The following is a 19,763-nucleotide window of genomic DNA, read 5'->3' as shown; positions in this document are numbered from 1 at the left end:
AGGGTGAATTCGAAACATGTTCTGCCTGCTCGACGGACACGTTGCTAACGTTGATTCTCTAGATTAGAGTTTTGCGGCATTGAGTTATTCTTTCTGTTAGGCTTGTCTACGCCGACCTCGATCAGAGCCAGCTTGCGCACTCGTTAAACTGTGAAGCTAATAGGACTGTGAAGCTATTCTAAACTGACTATACTTAAATTTCATTAATTTTAGTTTATTATTATTATTATTTAGTTTATTTTAGTTTATTATAAATTATTTATTTAGTTTACCTTTGATTTAAAGCCAAAAGTGTTGGCTTCTGATTGGGTGCCGTCTGTTAAACTTTATTTCAGTTAAAGAAAGGTCATTTACACCATTTGCCTGCCTCTGAGGTATCTATAAAACATAGTAAAAGCCACAAGTTGTTTTCTAGAGTTCTGGTCTCATTATGTGCTACCGAAGAAGACCAGATCTTAACTTACCGACTGCTATTAATAGCGGCATCATGCTAAGAATCCGCGTGATGTTTTCACATGACGAAAATCAAGTTTTAATGTTGATTTTAGTGTTTTAAAGCAGGATGTGTACGAGAAAAACCAAAATAGTTTTATAAATTGTTCCAAAGAGTTAATAGATTATGTAAAAGTAACCTTTTGTTGAATAAAAGTGCCTTCTGACTTATATGTTTGTAGCATAAAATAATAAGAAATGATATTTTGGTATGTATTTCAACTAAACTGGGGTAGGACTGTACATGTATTGGTTTAAGTAAACTTTATTTCATGAAAAGTTATTATTCTTTAATTATTAGATTTTAATTCAGAACTAATATACAAAATCTGTGTAAGAAAAATTTTAAAATTTAAATTTATTTTTGAAGAAAGAAAAAAAATGTTTTTTTTAATTTAAATTTATTTTCGAAGTAAAACATAGTAAGAAGAAAAAAATAAAAATTTTGTGGTTGTGTAATAAAAAAGTAAAAAGGAAAATTTAACTTACGGAAATAAATATTATTCTTATAAAATAAATGAAAAATGTAAAAACTTTTTTTTTAATAAAAAACGAAAAGCAAAAAATTAAACTTGTAAAAATAAATATTACTTTTGTAAAATAAAAAAGTTAATTAAAGTACAAAAGGAAAAACATTACATTTGTAAAGATAAAAAAAATCCAAAAGAGAAAAATGAAAAGGGAAAAAAAATTTGGAAAAGCATCTTTTATAAAAGTTCAAACGTAGAAAAAGAAATGCAAAAATAAAATGTATGTTTGCATATAACAAAAAATATGCAGAGAAAAGTAGTAAATTTTACTTGATAAAAGGCGAAAACAAAACGAAAATAGCGAAAATTCTGTTTGTAATAAAGTAATAAGAAAAGAAAAATTAAAAATGTGAAAAACGTCTTACGTCCAGAGCTGTGAAAGAATAATCGTAATCTGTTCATTCGTTTTAAAGTAATGTATTCGTTCTTCGATGAGGAAGCATATAGGCGTAAAACGGTTTGGGCACGTTCAAACAGGCTTTCGCAGTCCCAACCTAGTGACGTCATGCTTAATTTTGTTGTTGGGCAAGGTTTAAAGACAGGTTTGAAGGGATAAAATCTCGACTTGTGGGTTTCCAATGAGGGAAGTTATGAATCCGACGAGTAACTAAAGTTATTCCCCAAACTTGTTTCAAGAGTTCATTGCCACAAAATAAAACTTTGAAAAAATATTGTCGTTACCACTAAAAGAAATAAAACTATCATTTAGCGTCCTTCAACCCGTCTACATCATATCCGAGTAAATTCAAGATGGCGACTTCATTTCCAGCAGTCACGTGTCCAAGATGGCGGTGGCGACATATCAAAGGCATGGATCCATTGTTCTGTTCTTACATCATCTATTGTTCTATAACGCAATGATCTCCAGGGCAGCATCCTTCGGTTCCCAAGGACGGCTTCTTACTACTTTTCACGTTCAAACTCTGTTAATTCAAGTCAGATAGCCTTTATATTGCCACTAAATATTTTATAAGTATTCAAGAATACAGTAGATAGCAATGATAGCTGTTTGATTCTTTATCCACTTTTAACGAGATGTGCTGCTTATAAATTTGCAGATATCGTACGATTTTTGCTTCTCAGTGTATGGTAATGTTGGATTTGTTAGCATATTCGTTAATGATTGCTACACCGAGTTGTCTATTTTTATGACTTACGGTGACCTCCTACCACCGACATCAGGGACCTCAATGGTGTAAAGAGCAACGGCAGTAAGATTCTGAATATGTCCCCTAACCGATGAGTTTAAAATATAATTATGGACTATGATGGCAGGATTCTTGATTGCCAATACAATGGGAAACACCATTTGGAAGACTGCTACGGAACGTATAAGAATATAGTGGTCCTACCTTTAACATCAGAGTGTTGGATGCTGTCACATTTCATTCAGACTTTCGCTTTCTATGAATCGTCCTGAATTGTTGAAATCAGAAGTCTTATTGCTACAGAACCATACTGGGACAACATTCCAAACAGATAATATTATTGCACATGTCGCCCCTATTGTTCAATATTTCTTGTGTGACTATGAAGTACGAGTCTTCGCCTGCCTGGACGCTCGCCTGATTTATCTTTGACAGGTAACGTGTGGAATATTTTCACTACCAAATTGGGTCGTACATCCATCGACAGAACTGATAAGTTGTTGATATATATTTAATTTGTCTGTCATGAATAGGTATCCAGAGTCTGCGCTGCGTGCGTTTAATTATAAATATCAAAGACGAACAAGTAGAATACTAAATTTAGCACATTTCTTTTCGCTTACAATTTTGAAATTTTAATCATTCGTGCGTTATATCATTAAGTGTTGTCGCCAGTAAATATTCATGTTACAAATCATGCCTTCCTTGGTAGTGCTATTTCTCTCATCAGCAATGTATATTATTATTGAATGATGTTTCGTATTTGAGAGCTGCATCGATGACATGAGAGAACTTCCCGCATGAATCTTAGAATTGTGAATTTATAGCACAAAGAAAACTAATGTAGCTTCACTGAGAAGGCATCTTTGGCAGTTAAATTAAAAGCAAATTTTAGAAGTGGTGAAAAGCAGTAATGAAATTATTCAGCAAATATACGAAAGCTTTTTATTATTGAAAGTATTAAGCTTGTTAATCATTGTGTGGTGTGTTTCAATATAATATAAACATTTTTAGTTGTTAAATATTATAGAATAAAATGTTGATCAAACATATATACGTTTTCTCCATTACCCTTTTTCGTAGGATACTTTAGGCAGAGAAAAACTTTATCTGGCACTCTAAAATGACTTAAAATATTGCTCTTTAATATATTTTTAAATTTTTTTTAAATAATGCATGCACGGAATATGACTGCAATTTAAATTTTTTGTATTTGCAAAATTAAATTCTTGAAACTTAATTTTGTTTTTTAACTTTATAGAGATTTATGAGTAATAAAGTTAAATAACTCAAAATAATTCTAAGAATCAAAAATGAATTCTAGAATGTATAAATACAATTTATTTCTTGTTCAGCTCTAAAATCAGAAAATAGTATCCAATTTTTTTCGTGTAGTACAAATAGCGGCGCTGCGTAATATTTCAAATGGCTGTTTTGGGGAGCGGAATAGGTTCTAAATCTGACCCCTGCTGTTTAAGTATCCTCTCTGTCGCTTCTTTTGAGCAGAGAATACTCCGACGCAGTCTCTCGCCTGCATTCTGCGTGACCAATTGCCCTGAACCATTCGGAAAAGTATCGCGTGTCAACCGGAACACGCAGCTGCACGCGGACCCGAGCCGACACCTCCGCAGCCCGCGTCGTTCTGTCACCGCCTCGTTAGGACCGCGGAACACTACCCCCTATAAGGGGGGTCAGTCAAGCAACACGTGCTCTAGCAGAAGGTTAGGAGGGGTCAGTAAATAACAGTACTCTATCGCGGACGGTTTCTTCTGTAGGTAAATAAGTCACTTCCCAGTTGAGTGACTTAGATTAATGGGATGCACTGAACTCTGGCGAGTCTGATACTTTATATTCTATGAGTTTGTATAGAAAAAGCATTCTCTGCATTGCTGAGTGTTAAGGTTTTCTGGGCAGTAAATATTCCGCTAGATTTTAAATGGAATACCAGCAAGCTACTCAAATCAGAATTGTCTGATTTCAGTAGCTTGCTGGTATACTGTATTTGCACAATTAATTTTCGTATTTCTTGGCAGTATTTTACAAGCAATTAGAGGCACGAAAAATAAAGAAACAAGCAGGGAAAAAAATATGTCTTCTGGTGGGTGGAGTTATAACGGTATTCTTTTCTTGCAAGATCTGTCCAGGAGAAGATCTAGAATTTTATTAGACGGATTTATTATTTTAAAAATGAAGATGCATATTCCTAATACTTCGAAATTCTTCTCAGTAAAAAGCATGTTAAAAATTCAGGTTTGATAAGTGTAAATTTTCGCTTTTGCCAAAAATAAAAAGAATACTAAATTAACCAGGGGCGTAACTAGAACTTCCAGCGTCCGGGGACAACTGAAGAATTTGCGACCCTTTCTGTGTGCCAAGAATGGGAGACATTTCATTAAAAAATTTCGTAGAATCAGTTTGGCGCCCCTTGGATGCTGCGCCCGGGGACAGATGTCCCCCCTTGCCTCCACCCTAGCAACGCCACTGAAATTAACTATTGACTGTTTGAAGAAATCGAAGAGAAATTCTTTGTTTTCATAATATAGTCACATACATTTTTCAAAACTGACCGTTGTATTTTTCCTCCATAATATGCATCTAGGTTTTACCTCTATTTTATAGTTACAGCCTACTCTATTTTATAGATGATATAGTGGATAGGGCAGCCTACTGCTGTGCCGAAGGAATCCCGGAGAAGGCATAGTTGTAATTGTCGATCTCTTCATGGAAGGTAATGGTGGCCTATCTGTTAGGTGCTTCCACAATAAAGTGGCCACCACTTCCGGCCTTAGTAGTGGCTAATCCTAAGTCGGTTAAGTACCCGCCAATTGGTGAAGAGGGGGTGATCTGAAAGCCTTCAGATCTTATATTAGGCCCAAAACGGTTTTTTTTTAACGTTTCGTGTGTTGAATTTATTTATTAAATATCATGTTATTCACCCTTAAACCATAAAATTCAATTTAACAGCAGTCTCACAAAATAATTTAAAATCAGCATATCTTCAGAATTTCCGATACACAGTCTCGCGCAATGGAGATAATTTTTTTTTTTTTTTTTTTTTTTTTTTTTTTTTCGTACAGTGTTGCCATTGCTCGCTTTGAAATCGTTGAGTTTCTTAATCAAAAATTCATAAATGTTTTTACAAAGTATGAAATAAGCAATGAAACAAATTCAAAATTCAAAATTCTGGTTTCCAGTAGCCCATGTTCGGCTGGAGGATTAAGTTATTCAAAATTTGACGGCTCTAGGTACGTTGTTTTATCACAATGTGAGAAACCTACATACATTTATGCAGATTTTTCATTACTTAATTTCTTTAAATATAATACAAGGGAATAATATTTGGTGGCAACAATTTAGAAAGTGATTCAGGTGTTTAAAGTTTTCGACGCAAAATGCCAAAACGAAACTAGAGCCCAAAACATTGTAGTTACATCTAATCACTCAGCCTTCATAAATCTTTAAATTCTCTTTCAAGTCAAGTCAAGTCATTGAGATATCAAAAAGTTGTCAGATTCAGTTAAGCCTCCAAACATCATATCAATCAGCTCTCCTTCTTTGGCAATATCTGTTCTTTCTCCATTTAGATAGTTTTTAATCTTACATTTTACACGTTATGTATATGTAGATATTACTTCTTTCCCAAAATATTCCGCGAAAACATGTGTTCGAAAAACATGGCATTAGCCGAAGCTTATACGCGTCTTATTGGCATTTAGAATTTCTTCGAATCAAAGTTCTTCGAGTTTTTTATAATTTTAAGATCAAATTTATTTAGAAGTTCTCAGAATTTCTTAGAATGTTAGGATCGAACTTAAAAGTTCTCAGAAGAAGAACTTTTTAGAATTTTAGAATAAGATTACTTAAAATTAATGTTTAAGAAATTTGATTCTAAGATTCTACAATACACCTCATTTTTTAGTATAACTAACAGAAAAGAAAGGGATGAATTCTGGACAAATAAAATATCTGAAATAAAACGCTAAAATCCATCTAACAATAGATAACAGATTCCCATTTATAGTAACAATATAGGTCATTAGTAATTTGAAATATATAGGTATTAGTATAGTAGGTATATATATAGGTATTAGTATAGTATTAGTAGATATAAGTCATTAGTAATTCTAAAATATTGAATTATTTGGGAACAATTAAGAATTTGAAAAAAAAGTCTTCATTAAATGTAACATCGAGCTATCGTACATGCAAACCTTTTCTGCCTCCTTTTCATAAACCCGTTCAAAAATGCAAAGTCGTCTTCAGTGTGATGAAATCTAATACTCGGGCTGACAAAGTTAGCACTAGATAAATTTAACTCTCCAACGAAATTAATTCCTCCTCCCCCCTCATTCTACATCCTTTAATTCAGAAAGATGATTTTATGATTATTATTTAATTGGAGCATTCCTATTTGGAAAACATCGGCATCTAACTTCACAACTCTTTCCTTAATGAATTTAGTTGTGCTAAATATTCATAACTTCCACAATACCTTAGATAATTATTGAATAATTTTATTTAGAATTTTTTATTTGCTTGAAATTTTCTTTAGTTTTCACACTGGGAAATTTAAAAGAAATCAAAAAATGTCCAGAAGAAACTATATAAGGCTACAAACAAACTTTTTGCTGAAACAAATTGTTTCAAATCTAGTGTTTTAAAACTTAATCACATTTACGTATAATTAAAATTAAATAGTTATTCCGTAAAATTTCAAAAATAATGTGTTTATATAATTAGTACATTAGTATCATCCTTGATTAAATAAGTAATAGAATGTATTAGCAGTTTCTTTATAACAGCTGATTATATAATATGATTTATAAAAGGTGATGGGTAGGTTACTTAGATATGTATACAAATTAGTCAAAGCAAACAATGATAAGTTATATACCTATTAACTAGTTAACCTGAATTTCGAGATGTGAAAGGAAGAATCAAATAAATTTAATAAAAAAAGAAAGATTAATAAATATATACCAAACTCAATGAACATAGAGGAGCTAAAATTTTGAGAGCTAATTTTTTTAAAAACTACTCGTGCGATTTTTACAAAACTTGGCGTGATTTGAGTCGTAGAATTGAAATATGGGAAAAAAATGGTATGTTATTTCAGAAAAAGGTCCTATTTTGTGTCAAAATACCTGTATTAGAACAATGCTATATATAAATCTAATACATATCCTAAGTCGCGCTCTAGAGACATGAAAAACGCAAGTTGAATTTCGTCAATCGTCCCAGTATAGAACGAGAGATATAGAACTTGCCCCCCTTTTTTTTTTCTCCTGCAATATACATTAGATATAACCAAGTGGATGCGCTTAAAATGAATAGCAATATATATTGTTATTATTATAAAGGCACAGCCCCAATCCTCCTAGCCGGTACAAGCCGGCCGTATAATAAAAAAATGGGACTGGCCAGAAAGAAACAAATATAAGGAGGGAAAAAGCAGACTGATATTTAATTTCAAGCTTTTCATTAAATTTTGTTTAAAGTTACTAAATCACTAAAACTAAAAAATTATATATTTTTACCGAGCAGTTTTCGAAATTTTTGCTTGATTTGTTGATGCAAATATGTAAAATTCATTTAACTTTTTTTTTTATTATTATTTCAGTTAGATTCTGAGCTATCCCGTCTGACTTCCAAATATACTAAACACGCTGTGGATATTCAAATTAAATAAATAGACAGGATGATATTATCATACTATAAGTAAAATTATTTTATTATTTGTATTCTTCAAACTAGTAAACTATTTTTAGCTAAATGATACTACTAATAAAATATTGAAAAGAAAAGGATATAAAGAAAAGCTAATTTATGATTTTATGTTTGCTAAATTTTTATCAAAGGAAAATTATAAAAGTTCTAAAGAATGTCTCATCTCACTTTACAGATCGGACATTATTACTGTGTATTCTACAAATCAAATAATTATTCTGTACTGATATGCGCAAACGATGGCAACGTTTTTATTAATCATAATAATGGTGCAAATATTCAACTCCGAATTGGTTATAATGTAAATTATATTAATTACATGCATTATAAATCGTGTTAATTAAGTAAATTATTCAAATTTTTGAAAATCTCATTTCATTAAGCAACTAGTGTTAATTATTTTTTTTTTTTAAATAAAGAGAGAGATTTTTACGTTACGATGAATATAGCAGCCCTCTGAGAACTGACTATGTGTAAGATTTTATGGGAAGTAAGTTAAAGATCTGATATCTTGAGTAATGGCAATAACTGAAGATAGGAAAATGACTATTTCTGGTAATGAAAAAGAGAAAATATAGAAATTGGAAGGACTTTTCTGTAAACGTTTCTAAAATGAAAAAACAAAACAACACAATTAAACGGAAAAAGAAAGCAGTATTAGAAATTGTTTAACCCTAGTTTGACATATGTGTTTCTTGAATATATAACATCGGAAGAAAAAGCAGAATATGCAATCTAGACAAAAGTTCTCAAGCGTCTCGTTCTCTTATTTAAATTCGCAGCTTTTGTTATTGTCTACATACTTTGCATGCATAAAAATGTATGCAAAGTATTTAGACTTAATGGTTTATAAAATATTTTTAAAGAGACCATTTACATGAATTATAAGACCTTCAGAAGCTTACTTCCTATTTGAGTTAGAAAAGTGCAATTAGGCTGAAAGCTCTTTCTTTTTATACTCATAAAGATTATCTGATGTAGTTTACTGATTATGACAAAGCTTGCGAAGTTACCACAAAAGGACCACTTTTGTAGAGAAATGCCCAAGAGAAAACGGTTTGTATTCATGTTATACAAAAGCAAAACCACGAAAACCCCATATAGCAAGCTTGCTTTCAGGGAACCGAAGCCGGGACCGTAAGTCTCAGACCAGGGCTCGTAAGTCTTAACCACTTGGTCACTGGTGGGCAGCATTATAAATGGAAATTAAATTAAATCAGAAAAGAAAGCTGTAGCAAAACATAAGCTGAAATTCTCACCAGGGCTATGGAGTCGGTAGGGAAAATAACCGACTCCGACTCTGATTCCGACTCCTGGAATTTTAAAGACTCCGACTCCCTCATATAAACATATACACATGGGTTACAGCTTATTTTTTTTTAATATAAAAGAAGTAATAGATCCTACAGAAAAAAAAATTAACGGCATAGCAAATTATTTATATCAATTAGCATTTTTATGAAATGGAAAAACTGGCATTAGTTATTTCTAAGAAACAGTATAGCTTCGGCAAGATCTTCTTTGTTGGAGCGCCATAGATCCGATTTGATAAACTTCAGAGCTCAGAAGAGTCTTTCCACACTAACTTGAGTAAGAGGAAGAGCTGTTACTGTTAGGGCTATTTCTTTCAACTTTTCAGGATAGATTTTTATAAGTTCTAAAAGAGATGTCTTGCAAACGCAATCATATTTCTCTATTTCTTCAAAGGCCGTGTAGAAATCTTGCTTGTATTTTTTCATTTTTATATCTAAAGGCTCTTGGTTCCTTATTGTCATTCGCTTTGCCTTAGCCTTTTCAATATTATCTAAAAATATTTCTCAAAATCTAATTTATCACTGGAAGAGGATGATAGAGACTCAGTTGCAATGTAGGCAGTTTGACTGTCCTGATTCGAATTCTCCAGTTGTTCTGAGAATAATTTCGTTCTTAATGAAAGTTCATAGATGGCTTTCTTTGACTTTTTAATTTGTTCTTCATCCAAGAAAATTAGGTGTTTTGGATCTATATATATTGAACCCAGCAAGATCTCATAATCTAGCAAACTAATTTCTCTTTTCTTCATTGAAGAAATGATTTGAATAAACCTTCCACTTCAGAAAAAACAAACATCCCATTCTTCCATTTTCGCCTCCAGATTGCAGCTTTTTTGTGGCTATATACAGCGTAGAAAGAAGAGTTTTCAATTCTGCAAGATCATTCCAAAGTCTTTCCGTTAGTAAAACATTAGGGTTATCTACATCTTCTAAAAAAGTTCTTAATTTTAAAAAAACACGTTTATCATCAAATATGTACTTCCTTATCACGTTGCTTGATCAATAATTGCTCCTTTTCATGCTCACTTCCTAAGAATGGCATCAATTTTGGGAGTTCTTGCTACTATTGTTATTTACCTAAATTTACCAGTGAGATTTTTAACTAAATGAAGTAAATAAATGAATCAGTTTAATCACTAATGGCAAATATCACATCCATCCTTCTCCCTCATATTTATTTATTAATATGTCAATAAAATAGAAAATAACTGTTTATTAATGTATATAGTTCATAAATAAAAGTAATAACTCACCTTGTCATTAATTTTTTTTTTCAATTCATTTTAATTTCAATTCAAATTCAAACTGTCCAACAAAAACTGGAGTCGGAGTCGACCTGTTTTTAGTGACTCCAGCTTCGACTCCTTTTACCCCAAAATCTGCCCGACTCCACAGACCTACTTCTCACATTTATATATCACTTAACTAAATATTTTGATCATTCGAACAAAAAATAATATTCATTGAGCTTTAATTTTTTATACAGAATTATAACTGCCGTTTTAAGTTTCGATGTTAAGGGGGGAAAAAAAGAGAGAGAGAGCGAGAAGGAGATTTACTCTAAATCATGCTGCATGCATGAAAAAGTAATAAATTAAATCAAAATACTGCGGGATTTTTTCATTAACCCAAACTCTATCTTTACTTCTTTTCCTCCATTTATTTTCGTCTTAAAAGACAAAAAAAAAAAAAAAAAAAAAAAAAAAAAAAAAAAGTCAAAAAGGCTTTGAAATTAACAAAAGGTTTTGAATCTATATTTTGTTAACAAATAATTTTGTTCCGTGATGCAACCAATATGTGCCAAACATAATGAAAAATACTTCTGTAAATCTTGCTTAATTAATTCTACTATATCACATTTACAAGAATGCAAACTATACAAATTTACAAAAGTGTAAACTTCAATGTGCAGCAGTTACAAATAGATGCTTTCATTTATACTTATCTGAAAAATCTGAATTTTAATAATAATTCCTTTGCCAATTTTAGTATTTTTGATGACATGTTTTCTGCAACTATACTTTATAAAGAGAGAAAAATTAAAATTAGGTATGTGAGGAAGGATTTAAATATGGGTACTTAATGTGGACTTAAATACATATTTTGATATGGGGGGAAGCATCCAATACATTCCTTCCATTCCCAGGGGTCTCATTTCTCATTTTCAATAAGTTATTAACAGGCAAATAGTTTAAAAAATAAAAGCCAGGTATTTTGCTAGGGTCGACTGTGATTTGTTACCATATTTATTCGCTTATTTATGTCCCTAGTCTTTCTTCAGCATAAAATTCGAAAAACTTTTCGTTTAATGTGGTATGAATATATAAGGTAACAATAACATGCAATATAGAAGTAAAATAAGTATTTTTGAAGGCAATAGCTATGGTTGACTTAATGTATATAATAGATATTACTATACTGTATGTTCGAAACATATACAATATAGTAATATCTATTATGTACATTAATACTTATTCGTATTACATTTTTAGTCTGTTGAGTTCTTTAACTCCAGGAACCTGCATTTTAGAAACTTACATATTAGTTCCTCATGTATTAGATTCCTTTCTCGATTTTTCAGATGATGAAATTAGTAAAAAAAAAAAAAAAAACTGAAATGTTTCAGATTTTAAATTACGTCCAAAGGGGCGTTTTTTAACATTTTGTGTGTTACCTTTCTTTATTAAATATCATGTTCCTCGCACTTAAACCATAAGATCCAGTGCAACAGCAATATCGCAAAATAGTTTTAAAACGAGCATATCTTTAGAATTTCCGATACAGAGACTCACGCGCTGGAGATAAAAATGTTTTTTCTGCACAACGTTGCCATTGCTCGCTTTGAAATCCTTGAGTTTGTTAATCAAAAATTCGTCAAAGTTTTAAAAAATAGGAAATCGATCATAAAACAAATTTCAAATTTCAAATTTGGTCTTCCACATGCTCATATTCGTTGGAGGATTACGTTATTCAAAATTCGATGGCTCTATGTACCGTTGTTTTATCACAATACGAGAAATATGCATACATTTACGCAGATTTTTCATTATTTAATTTCTTCAAATATAATGCAGGACTCTAACATTTTGTGGCAACAGTTTGAAAAGTGAACCGACATTTATGAGTCCGACGCAAAATGCCAAAACGAAACTAATAGTCCTTCGGGATTCAAATCCCTTTGGACTAAGAAAAAAAAAAAAAAAAAAAGGTGGAAGATATGCAAGTAAATAAATGTACTGTATGCCCTGTTAAGGTAGACAATAATCACATCTAAGCTCACAATGTTTTTGATTATTAAAAAAATAGTTTTCATTATTAAAAAATAGTTTTCATTGGTTTAAAAGTTTGTGAATTATTTAATTTAAAAGCGATCTTTTCACTTTAAAGATACAATAAATTAAAACTATTTATACCGAAACGGAACATTTCTAGAACAAAGAGAGGTTAGTTTTTTCGTGTTCAACTCTATTATGAATCATTCAACAAAATTATTATACGTTTAGTAGTGTTAAATAAGTATTTTTAAATATACCCTCCTCTTTTAAAATAATCTGAAAAAATGTTTCTTAAAATGAGTGTCGAGAAACGTTTTGAAGTTTACAGTTTTCCTAAATAATTTTAAATATTTATTTATAGTTTTCAACTATTTTATAATTATTAATTAATTAGTAATTATTACATATGTTTACATACTCTCCTCTTATAAAGCAGCAAATATAGGAATAAGAACAGTGATGAATTGCAGCTTTGCGTCTGTGGGTCGCGAAAGTAAAATGTTGAGAAACACTGGTCTAAAGAACAGTACAATACCATTGGGGAGAGATATTATTAATAAGCATGAGATAATAACTGTAAAGTTAAATTAGCTTAGCTATATTTGTGGTTCTAGTATATAAGCAGTACAGAAGCATATCAAATAAATTTTAAAAATTAAATTAGAGTCTAAAAATAGAACAGATTACAGAAGCATATCAAATAAATTTTAAAAATTAAATTAGGGTCTAAAAATAGAACAGATTTGTTCAGTTAAGATAATAAATTCCAGCTTCAGAAAGCCCCCGTTTTTTCGGCCGCCACAAATACAGATACATTCTCCCTGAACAATACCATAACAAAGCTAGAAGAAAGTTTATTTATTTCTGCTTCCGACAGTTGTTCTATCTGTATTCAATTTCCCTCCTAGTTGCATTTTTTCGTCACGATTGTTTTCGGAATAGTTTTATTGCTACGAAAAAAATCGTTCTCAATTTTGTATTCACAAAGAGCATGTTACGATGGTTTGGTGTTTCTAGTTTCTGGTGTTTCATTTTTCTATTTTAGTTTCTTTCTACGACAAATTGCTTTGTGATAAATCGTATTCGAGTTCGTTTCATTGGGTCCTACAAAAGCATCCAGTATTTAACAAGCATATTTAAATCATGTTACTATGGTAGGGCAAATTATGTTATTTCATTTTACATACTATTATACCACATGCAAAGTGCAACAATATCATTTAAAAGCAACAAAATATTACCGTATCGCATATTACCTAAGAAATAATTAATTGTAAGACACATAGATTAAAGTATTGAGCATCCAATTCCATCATAATGACGCAACATACAATGCTTCTGAAATTTCTAATATTGCTTTCTATTTATTCTTGCAAAACCTTATTTATTACCATTGCTTACAGAAAAAATTGATGCTTTTAATTCCTTTTTTTACCATTATATATACAATGCGTTGAACCTATTTTACAGTTATTAATATTGTTGAGTAATTGCCTTGCTTTGACTCTAAACATATATATATATGATAGTAAAATCTAGTACTTCTGTTTTATAAATTTTAAGTTTATATATATATATATATATATATATATTTGAATTTCCATTTTTCAATGACTAATACTATCAAATTCATTAAAATAATAAACAAATGTGTACCGAGGTCGGTAATAATGGTGTTAAAATATCTTTGATTAATTCAATATCTTTAATAAATAATCTTTGATTAATTTACAGTAAGTCTACAAATATTGAAAAAATTATCAGTTAGATGTATTATAAATTAAATTTAGAAACTGCTAGGTTGCATGGAGAGTAAATTAAAGATAAAGTCTCAGACATCAACAGTACTAGCTAGATTTTATGAAAGATATATGCTTTAATATCCTAATGTGATATAGCGTAACGTAATTGCATGAATAAATTTTAAAAAGGGAAATTAATAACAAATTAAAAAATTTTAGAAAAATCATCTCAAAACTTTTCTTATCATCAAAATAAAATTTCGTATAGTTACAAATGTAGTTATGGCTATGATTTCTAGTTTGACGTTAAAAACATCAAATAGTCCTTAAAATCTATGATTAGTCAAATAGTCATAGAATTTAAAAATAGTTTAGCGGGTGGCCTTGATTTACGATCTCGGCTGCTGAATTAGATATGTAATGTAGAATTAAATATGTAATGCATATCGTTTCAAAGGAACTTAAAAATTTTTCTAAATTAAATTTACATATTGCATAAATATGAAAAATATGAAGGCAAATTAACATCTGTATCTCTTACTATTGTTCAGTTAGTTAGTTTGCTATAGTTAAAATGGTATTCCATTGCCCCAAAATATAAATATCACTATTAAGTCTCTTCATATAGAATACAGAATGAAGTCAAAATGTTTTCTTTGCCACTTCAATTGCAGATATATATGCATTGAACGTCTCATGCTCTACGTCGAAGAAAATTTTTTAAATGTACAACTGAGTGTTGAGTAATTGTCATTACTTTTGCATTCATAAATTTACTCCTTTCACCGGGAAAGAAACTAAAACTACCAAAGAATTACGAATTAATGGCAGAATATTAACCAAATGTTGTCTGTAGTTTATATGTACTAGATAATTTCACTTAAAAGTTTATGTATAGCTAATTCCTGCAATTAAGGTTTCTTCACCAGATATAGGAATGAAAGAAAATTTCATAATTCTTATTTTAACATTATAGTTTCTTTTCATTTATTTATTTGTGCAAAGTATCAACTAAACAAACTGGAAAGCGCGTCTTTCTCTTTGGTTTGTCATAGCCAACATACAAAGATTATTCCCTAAGGATTGCTTTTATGTGTGACTTTCTAATCTGGTCATGAAAGGAAAGCTATATGGTGACATAGGAGGAAAGGTGAGAAAAGAAGCTTTATTTTTAGCGTAGTTTAAATGACATAGCAAATGATGGCGCTTATTTTCATAGAAATTTCCTCTTTGTTTCCTAGAAAACACACGATGAAGAGCAAGTAAACGCTACAAATACCAGAAGGCCGTCACCTTAAAAGACTTGCTTTCTTGGACCACTAACTAATTGATTCATATGAAATCAAGGTCGTCTTTAGGCACTTGCCCAGTGGCCCCACGAAAATGGAAGCCCCATGCTAATCCAGGTACATTTTATTTCTATGAATGGTTTTTCGTAGGGGCCCTGTACACTGGTTTGCTGAAAGGCCCATAATGCTGTCAGGACGGCATTCTATAAAAATGAAATATATATAGCTATACGTACCGAATAGCACGAATGCATGAATGAATATTATCTGTCTTTTGGAAGTCTTGCCTTCATGTAACTGGATCATGTGTCGTATAAGCTCAATTATGGAGACTGCTTCACATGTAAGTTGACTCTACAATTCTGAAGACTACTTTTCACGAAAAATGAAAGAGGGATAACCTCATACACATAAGAAAACTGATATGTTGATGTTATTTAAGGATGATAATTACATTTTCTAAATACCATACCTTGCTTTAAAACCAAAGTTCTCTTTTAACTTAAACGTTATGTGACACCTTATTAATTACATTGGAATAGTTTTAAATGTAAGGATGCATATATAAGATGCGTACGGTTTTCAAAAGGCCGATTCTGAAGTGTTTTTACGATAATTGCATATGGAAAGTAATAGGAAAACGCATATGCAGCCGACCAGTGCCGTTGGCTATAACGATATTTTCGTACTCGCCCCTGCGGTTGATTGTCAATAATTATTAAACGTTTTTAAAAGTAAAGCAAGAAATTTGTGTCTTACGTATTTTACATACTCAGCAAAGGCATTGCAGTAGCAAGCAATTTAGAGAGTCTTTATGATAAAATTAATTATTATTTGCTGAAACTCAGACTAAATAAAGAGAGCTATAATAAATTTTTATATTACAATGCGATATATTTTTTTTTTTTTTTTTTTTGGTATATGGAACGGAATGGGTGGAATAAAATGCTGATGCAGTAATTAAATGAATATTATTGCTGTCTCAGTTATAAAGTGCTCAGTTATTTTAGTTAAATAAACATGAATATATATTTGTTTACTTTTCTGCAAATATTTTCATAAAATTATAGAGAAGAAAATACAGCAATTAAAAAAATCCAGTGTACAAACTTTTTGTATATCATTAAAACAGAAACTAGGAAATGAAAAAATAGTTTTTCAGAGACAGCGTTGCGTATATTTTACACGTACTGTGAGATTAATCTCTCCAAAAAGTAATCTTAGCAACGGTAACAAACGATTCTAACAACGACTAGAAAGCAACGAAAGAAATCAAAATTCTATACGATCATTTCAGAAGATATTTAATCTTCCTTAAAGCAAAACGACTATGTTAGCTTTTTCCCCGATGAGAAAAAGTATTCCAGTTCTGTATTTTTTTTTAAAGTATCAGAAAATAGCTCAATTAGCTTGCAAAACATACGAAACAGTTGGGAATGCCATTCTGCAGAATTAAATGATGTTTTTCCCTACGTAAATACTCTGATTGAGTAAAGTCAAAGCTACTTTACTGCATTCTTTGTTTTCATTTTATATCTTTTTTTACCCCAGATGTCACGTCAAAGTAAAATAGATCTCAGCCTTATGTAAATCAAATCAATTACCGTGCATGCAAAATTTTACTTAAACGTTAAATATCATCTTTTAACTTCAAAGTATCTAGATGTAAAAAAGCGACACAATGAAAATACTTTTGCCCAAGTATTATCAAAAGCCAAAACATAAAGTTCTAATTTACAGTGATGCATATAATACGGTTACGGTTAATAATCATTATTATAGTTCGCAGTCAACATTAGAAACTTACTGTTTTAATTTTCTTTTTCCTTGTTACATAATCTCTGCCGATTAAGTAACAACCTTAATTATTTTAAATAAAAACTAATGTTTAAATTATTAACAGTTTTACAACAGCAATAAAAATTTTTAATTTAGGAAATTAGTTCTGATAGAACATTCTACAAAAATTATTGCATTATCATTTTAAAATCATTTCAACGTTTAATAAAAAATATAGTGAATAATATCTTTATGTTAATGCCTTTATATTTTAATTAATCACCACTAAAGTTTAAAAAAATAACCAGTAACTATTTTACAGGCCGATGAATAATAAACAAAAGAGATATATCGACCTGCTTTGCAAGTCATAGAGAGAAACATCCATTTGTGTAGGAGTAGTTAACGTTTCAGACCGAAAGAAAACACATAGCAAGTTGTCAAATTTGTCAGAAGAAAATCTTACCTCTTTTTTTCTTATCAGACGCCGAATCTGGTAAATGGGATGCTGTGGAACACGTGACCACTGCCCCGTGGTCAGCAGTCATTCCGGACCTTTGGGTCAAGGGTGACTGGTGATGATGATGGTGATGGTGATGGTGCCCCAAGCTGACCATATGGCCCAGGGGCCCCATGGGTCCCCCAAGTGACGTGGGGTCCTGGGAGCCTACGAAGTCCTGCAGGCAGAGCGATTCGTTGAGACTGTCCATCTATCAATTAGGAATGCCACGAGGAAGAAGGGGGGGATTACAAGCGGGTAGTTAGGCGGGGCATACTCTTTCCAAAACCCCCAAATCTTTATAAGCCTTTCCTTTTCGCCTGGATCAAGCCGGATTTGGGTCGGACGCACGGATGGGGGATCTTCCCGGATCTAAAAGAGCGCGCTTCACTCAGTCGTTTTCGCGGGAAATACGGCCCCAGAAGCAATAGCTCCGCGCTTGCGAAGGCAGCTGCTGGTGGAGTGAATCGCCCGATCACGCGGCGCGGTAAATCCTGGCCTCCTCCACTATCCCATTCGCTGAAGCTCTTAGTTGAAACTCCGCCTATTTTAACCCCGCCTATCTCGGGTTGATGGCTGACGTCACTCGTGAGGGTGACGTCACTCGTGAGGGTGACGTCAGGTCGCAGGGTTTTGCGTTGGGTGCGCGCTGAAAAGGGGCATGGCTTACGGGCGGTGACTTTTTGAAGAAGGGGGCAGGGAGAAGAGGTCTTTTTCGGTGGGGTCGCATCTGTTGCATCACGTGGGATAACACCACCCATCTCTGGACATTCTCAGGTAGGACGGTGGTAATTTTTTCGTGATTACTTTTGTAATAAATAATTGCTTTTATATCTTGTCCTTGCGTATTCTGTGACACGAGTGAGTGTTTTTTTGTCTGTAGATAAACTATCAGCAACTCGCCATAAATTACGTATGTTTAGAGACTGCGGAATGAATGATAAAATGTCAAATCAAATCAGAAAATTAAATAATTTCTTAAAGGTTACAGCCGTATAAGAATAACTAAATTTTTTAAAAATACTTTACAAATAAATTTTTTTAAATACTTTACAAATTTCAAATCTTGTTGATTAATTCAAAGATTGATTTAAGCATTTTCTTTATTGCAGATTTGAATTTTGTGAAGCATAATCTTCTGTTCACATGCTGTAACTGTATTTTATTTATTGCGTATGCTTTCAGAAAATGGAATTTAATCTGTTTTACTAGGATTTTTCTCATTTTTTTGCTTAAATTACAACTGTTTTTATTGCAGCTATATGCATTCGTAGCATTATATGATGGTAATTGTATTGCATAGTAAACACGTTATTCGCAAATTATGCGTCTTGTATAAGTAAATATTTTAATAATATATAATATTGCGGAATTTTATATGTATTATTCTAATAAGATAATTTTATATGATGACTTTTTCAATTTTTAATAATATTAAAAATATTAGCAATTAATAAAGTATTTATAAAAAAATAATTATAAAAATTCACAATAAAGTAATTATATTAATTACTAAAATTTAAGCTTTGTTTGGTGTTGTGTCGAAAGAGGGAAGTATGGAATTTTCTCTTCTTCAGGAGCAATGACTGGATTTAGCTATATCATGCTGGCTAACTATTGCATAAATTCAAAGCTGAGGATTTTTTGACGATATGTTAAAAGAATCTGTTGATGAGCATAATAATAAATAATTATTTAAAATGTTGTTAAGAAATGAGGTTAAAAACCGTTAACAGAAATTTCATTTAAATGAAATTTAATGAATTTTTAAACCTCATAGAAATTTTTTAACTAACTTTCAAGCTAAAAATTTTGAATCAATTTGTAATTTTTATGTAAAATTATTTTCTTAGATCAAGGATAGCGATCATTTTTTGAGTAGAAACTGCAATAATTATTTTTAAAGTGTTTTCGGTGTCTTGTTTTGTTTAAAATAAGAAACATGGAAAAGTGAACAATGAGAGAGAGT

At 31.3% G+C, this 19,763-nt stretch overlaps 1 protein-coding gene across 1 annotated transcript in view; it reads right to left on the bottom strand.

Annotated features, from left to right (window-relative positions):
* Positions 1-18,283, bottom strand: part of LOC118185921 (pituitary homeobox x-like) — a 127,479-nt gene extending 109,196 nt beyond the window's left edge. The window contains exon 1 of the mRNA XM_035355888.2: positions 17,762-18,283. Coding sequence (XP_035211779.1) covers positions 17,762-18,005 — 244 coding nt within the window. The 5' untranslated portion in view covers positions 18,006-18,283. The remainder of the gene's footprint in view (positions 1-17,761) is intronic.
* Between the last annotated feature and the right edge of the window lie 1,480 nt (positions 18,284-19,763).

The sequence above is a fragment of the Stegodyphus dumicola genome, chromosome 7 (genome assembly GCF_044657685.1).
Source record: "Stegodyphus dumicola isolate Sdum_Otavi_A_Nest chromosome 7, ASM4465768v1".
Lineage (NCBI taxonomy): Eukaryota > Metazoa > Arthropoda > Arachnida > Araneae > Eresidae > Stegodyphus > Stegodyphus dumicola.
The sequence above is the reverse complement of the archived record's forward strand: the minus strand, read 5'-3'. Positions and strand labels throughout refer to the sequence as shown.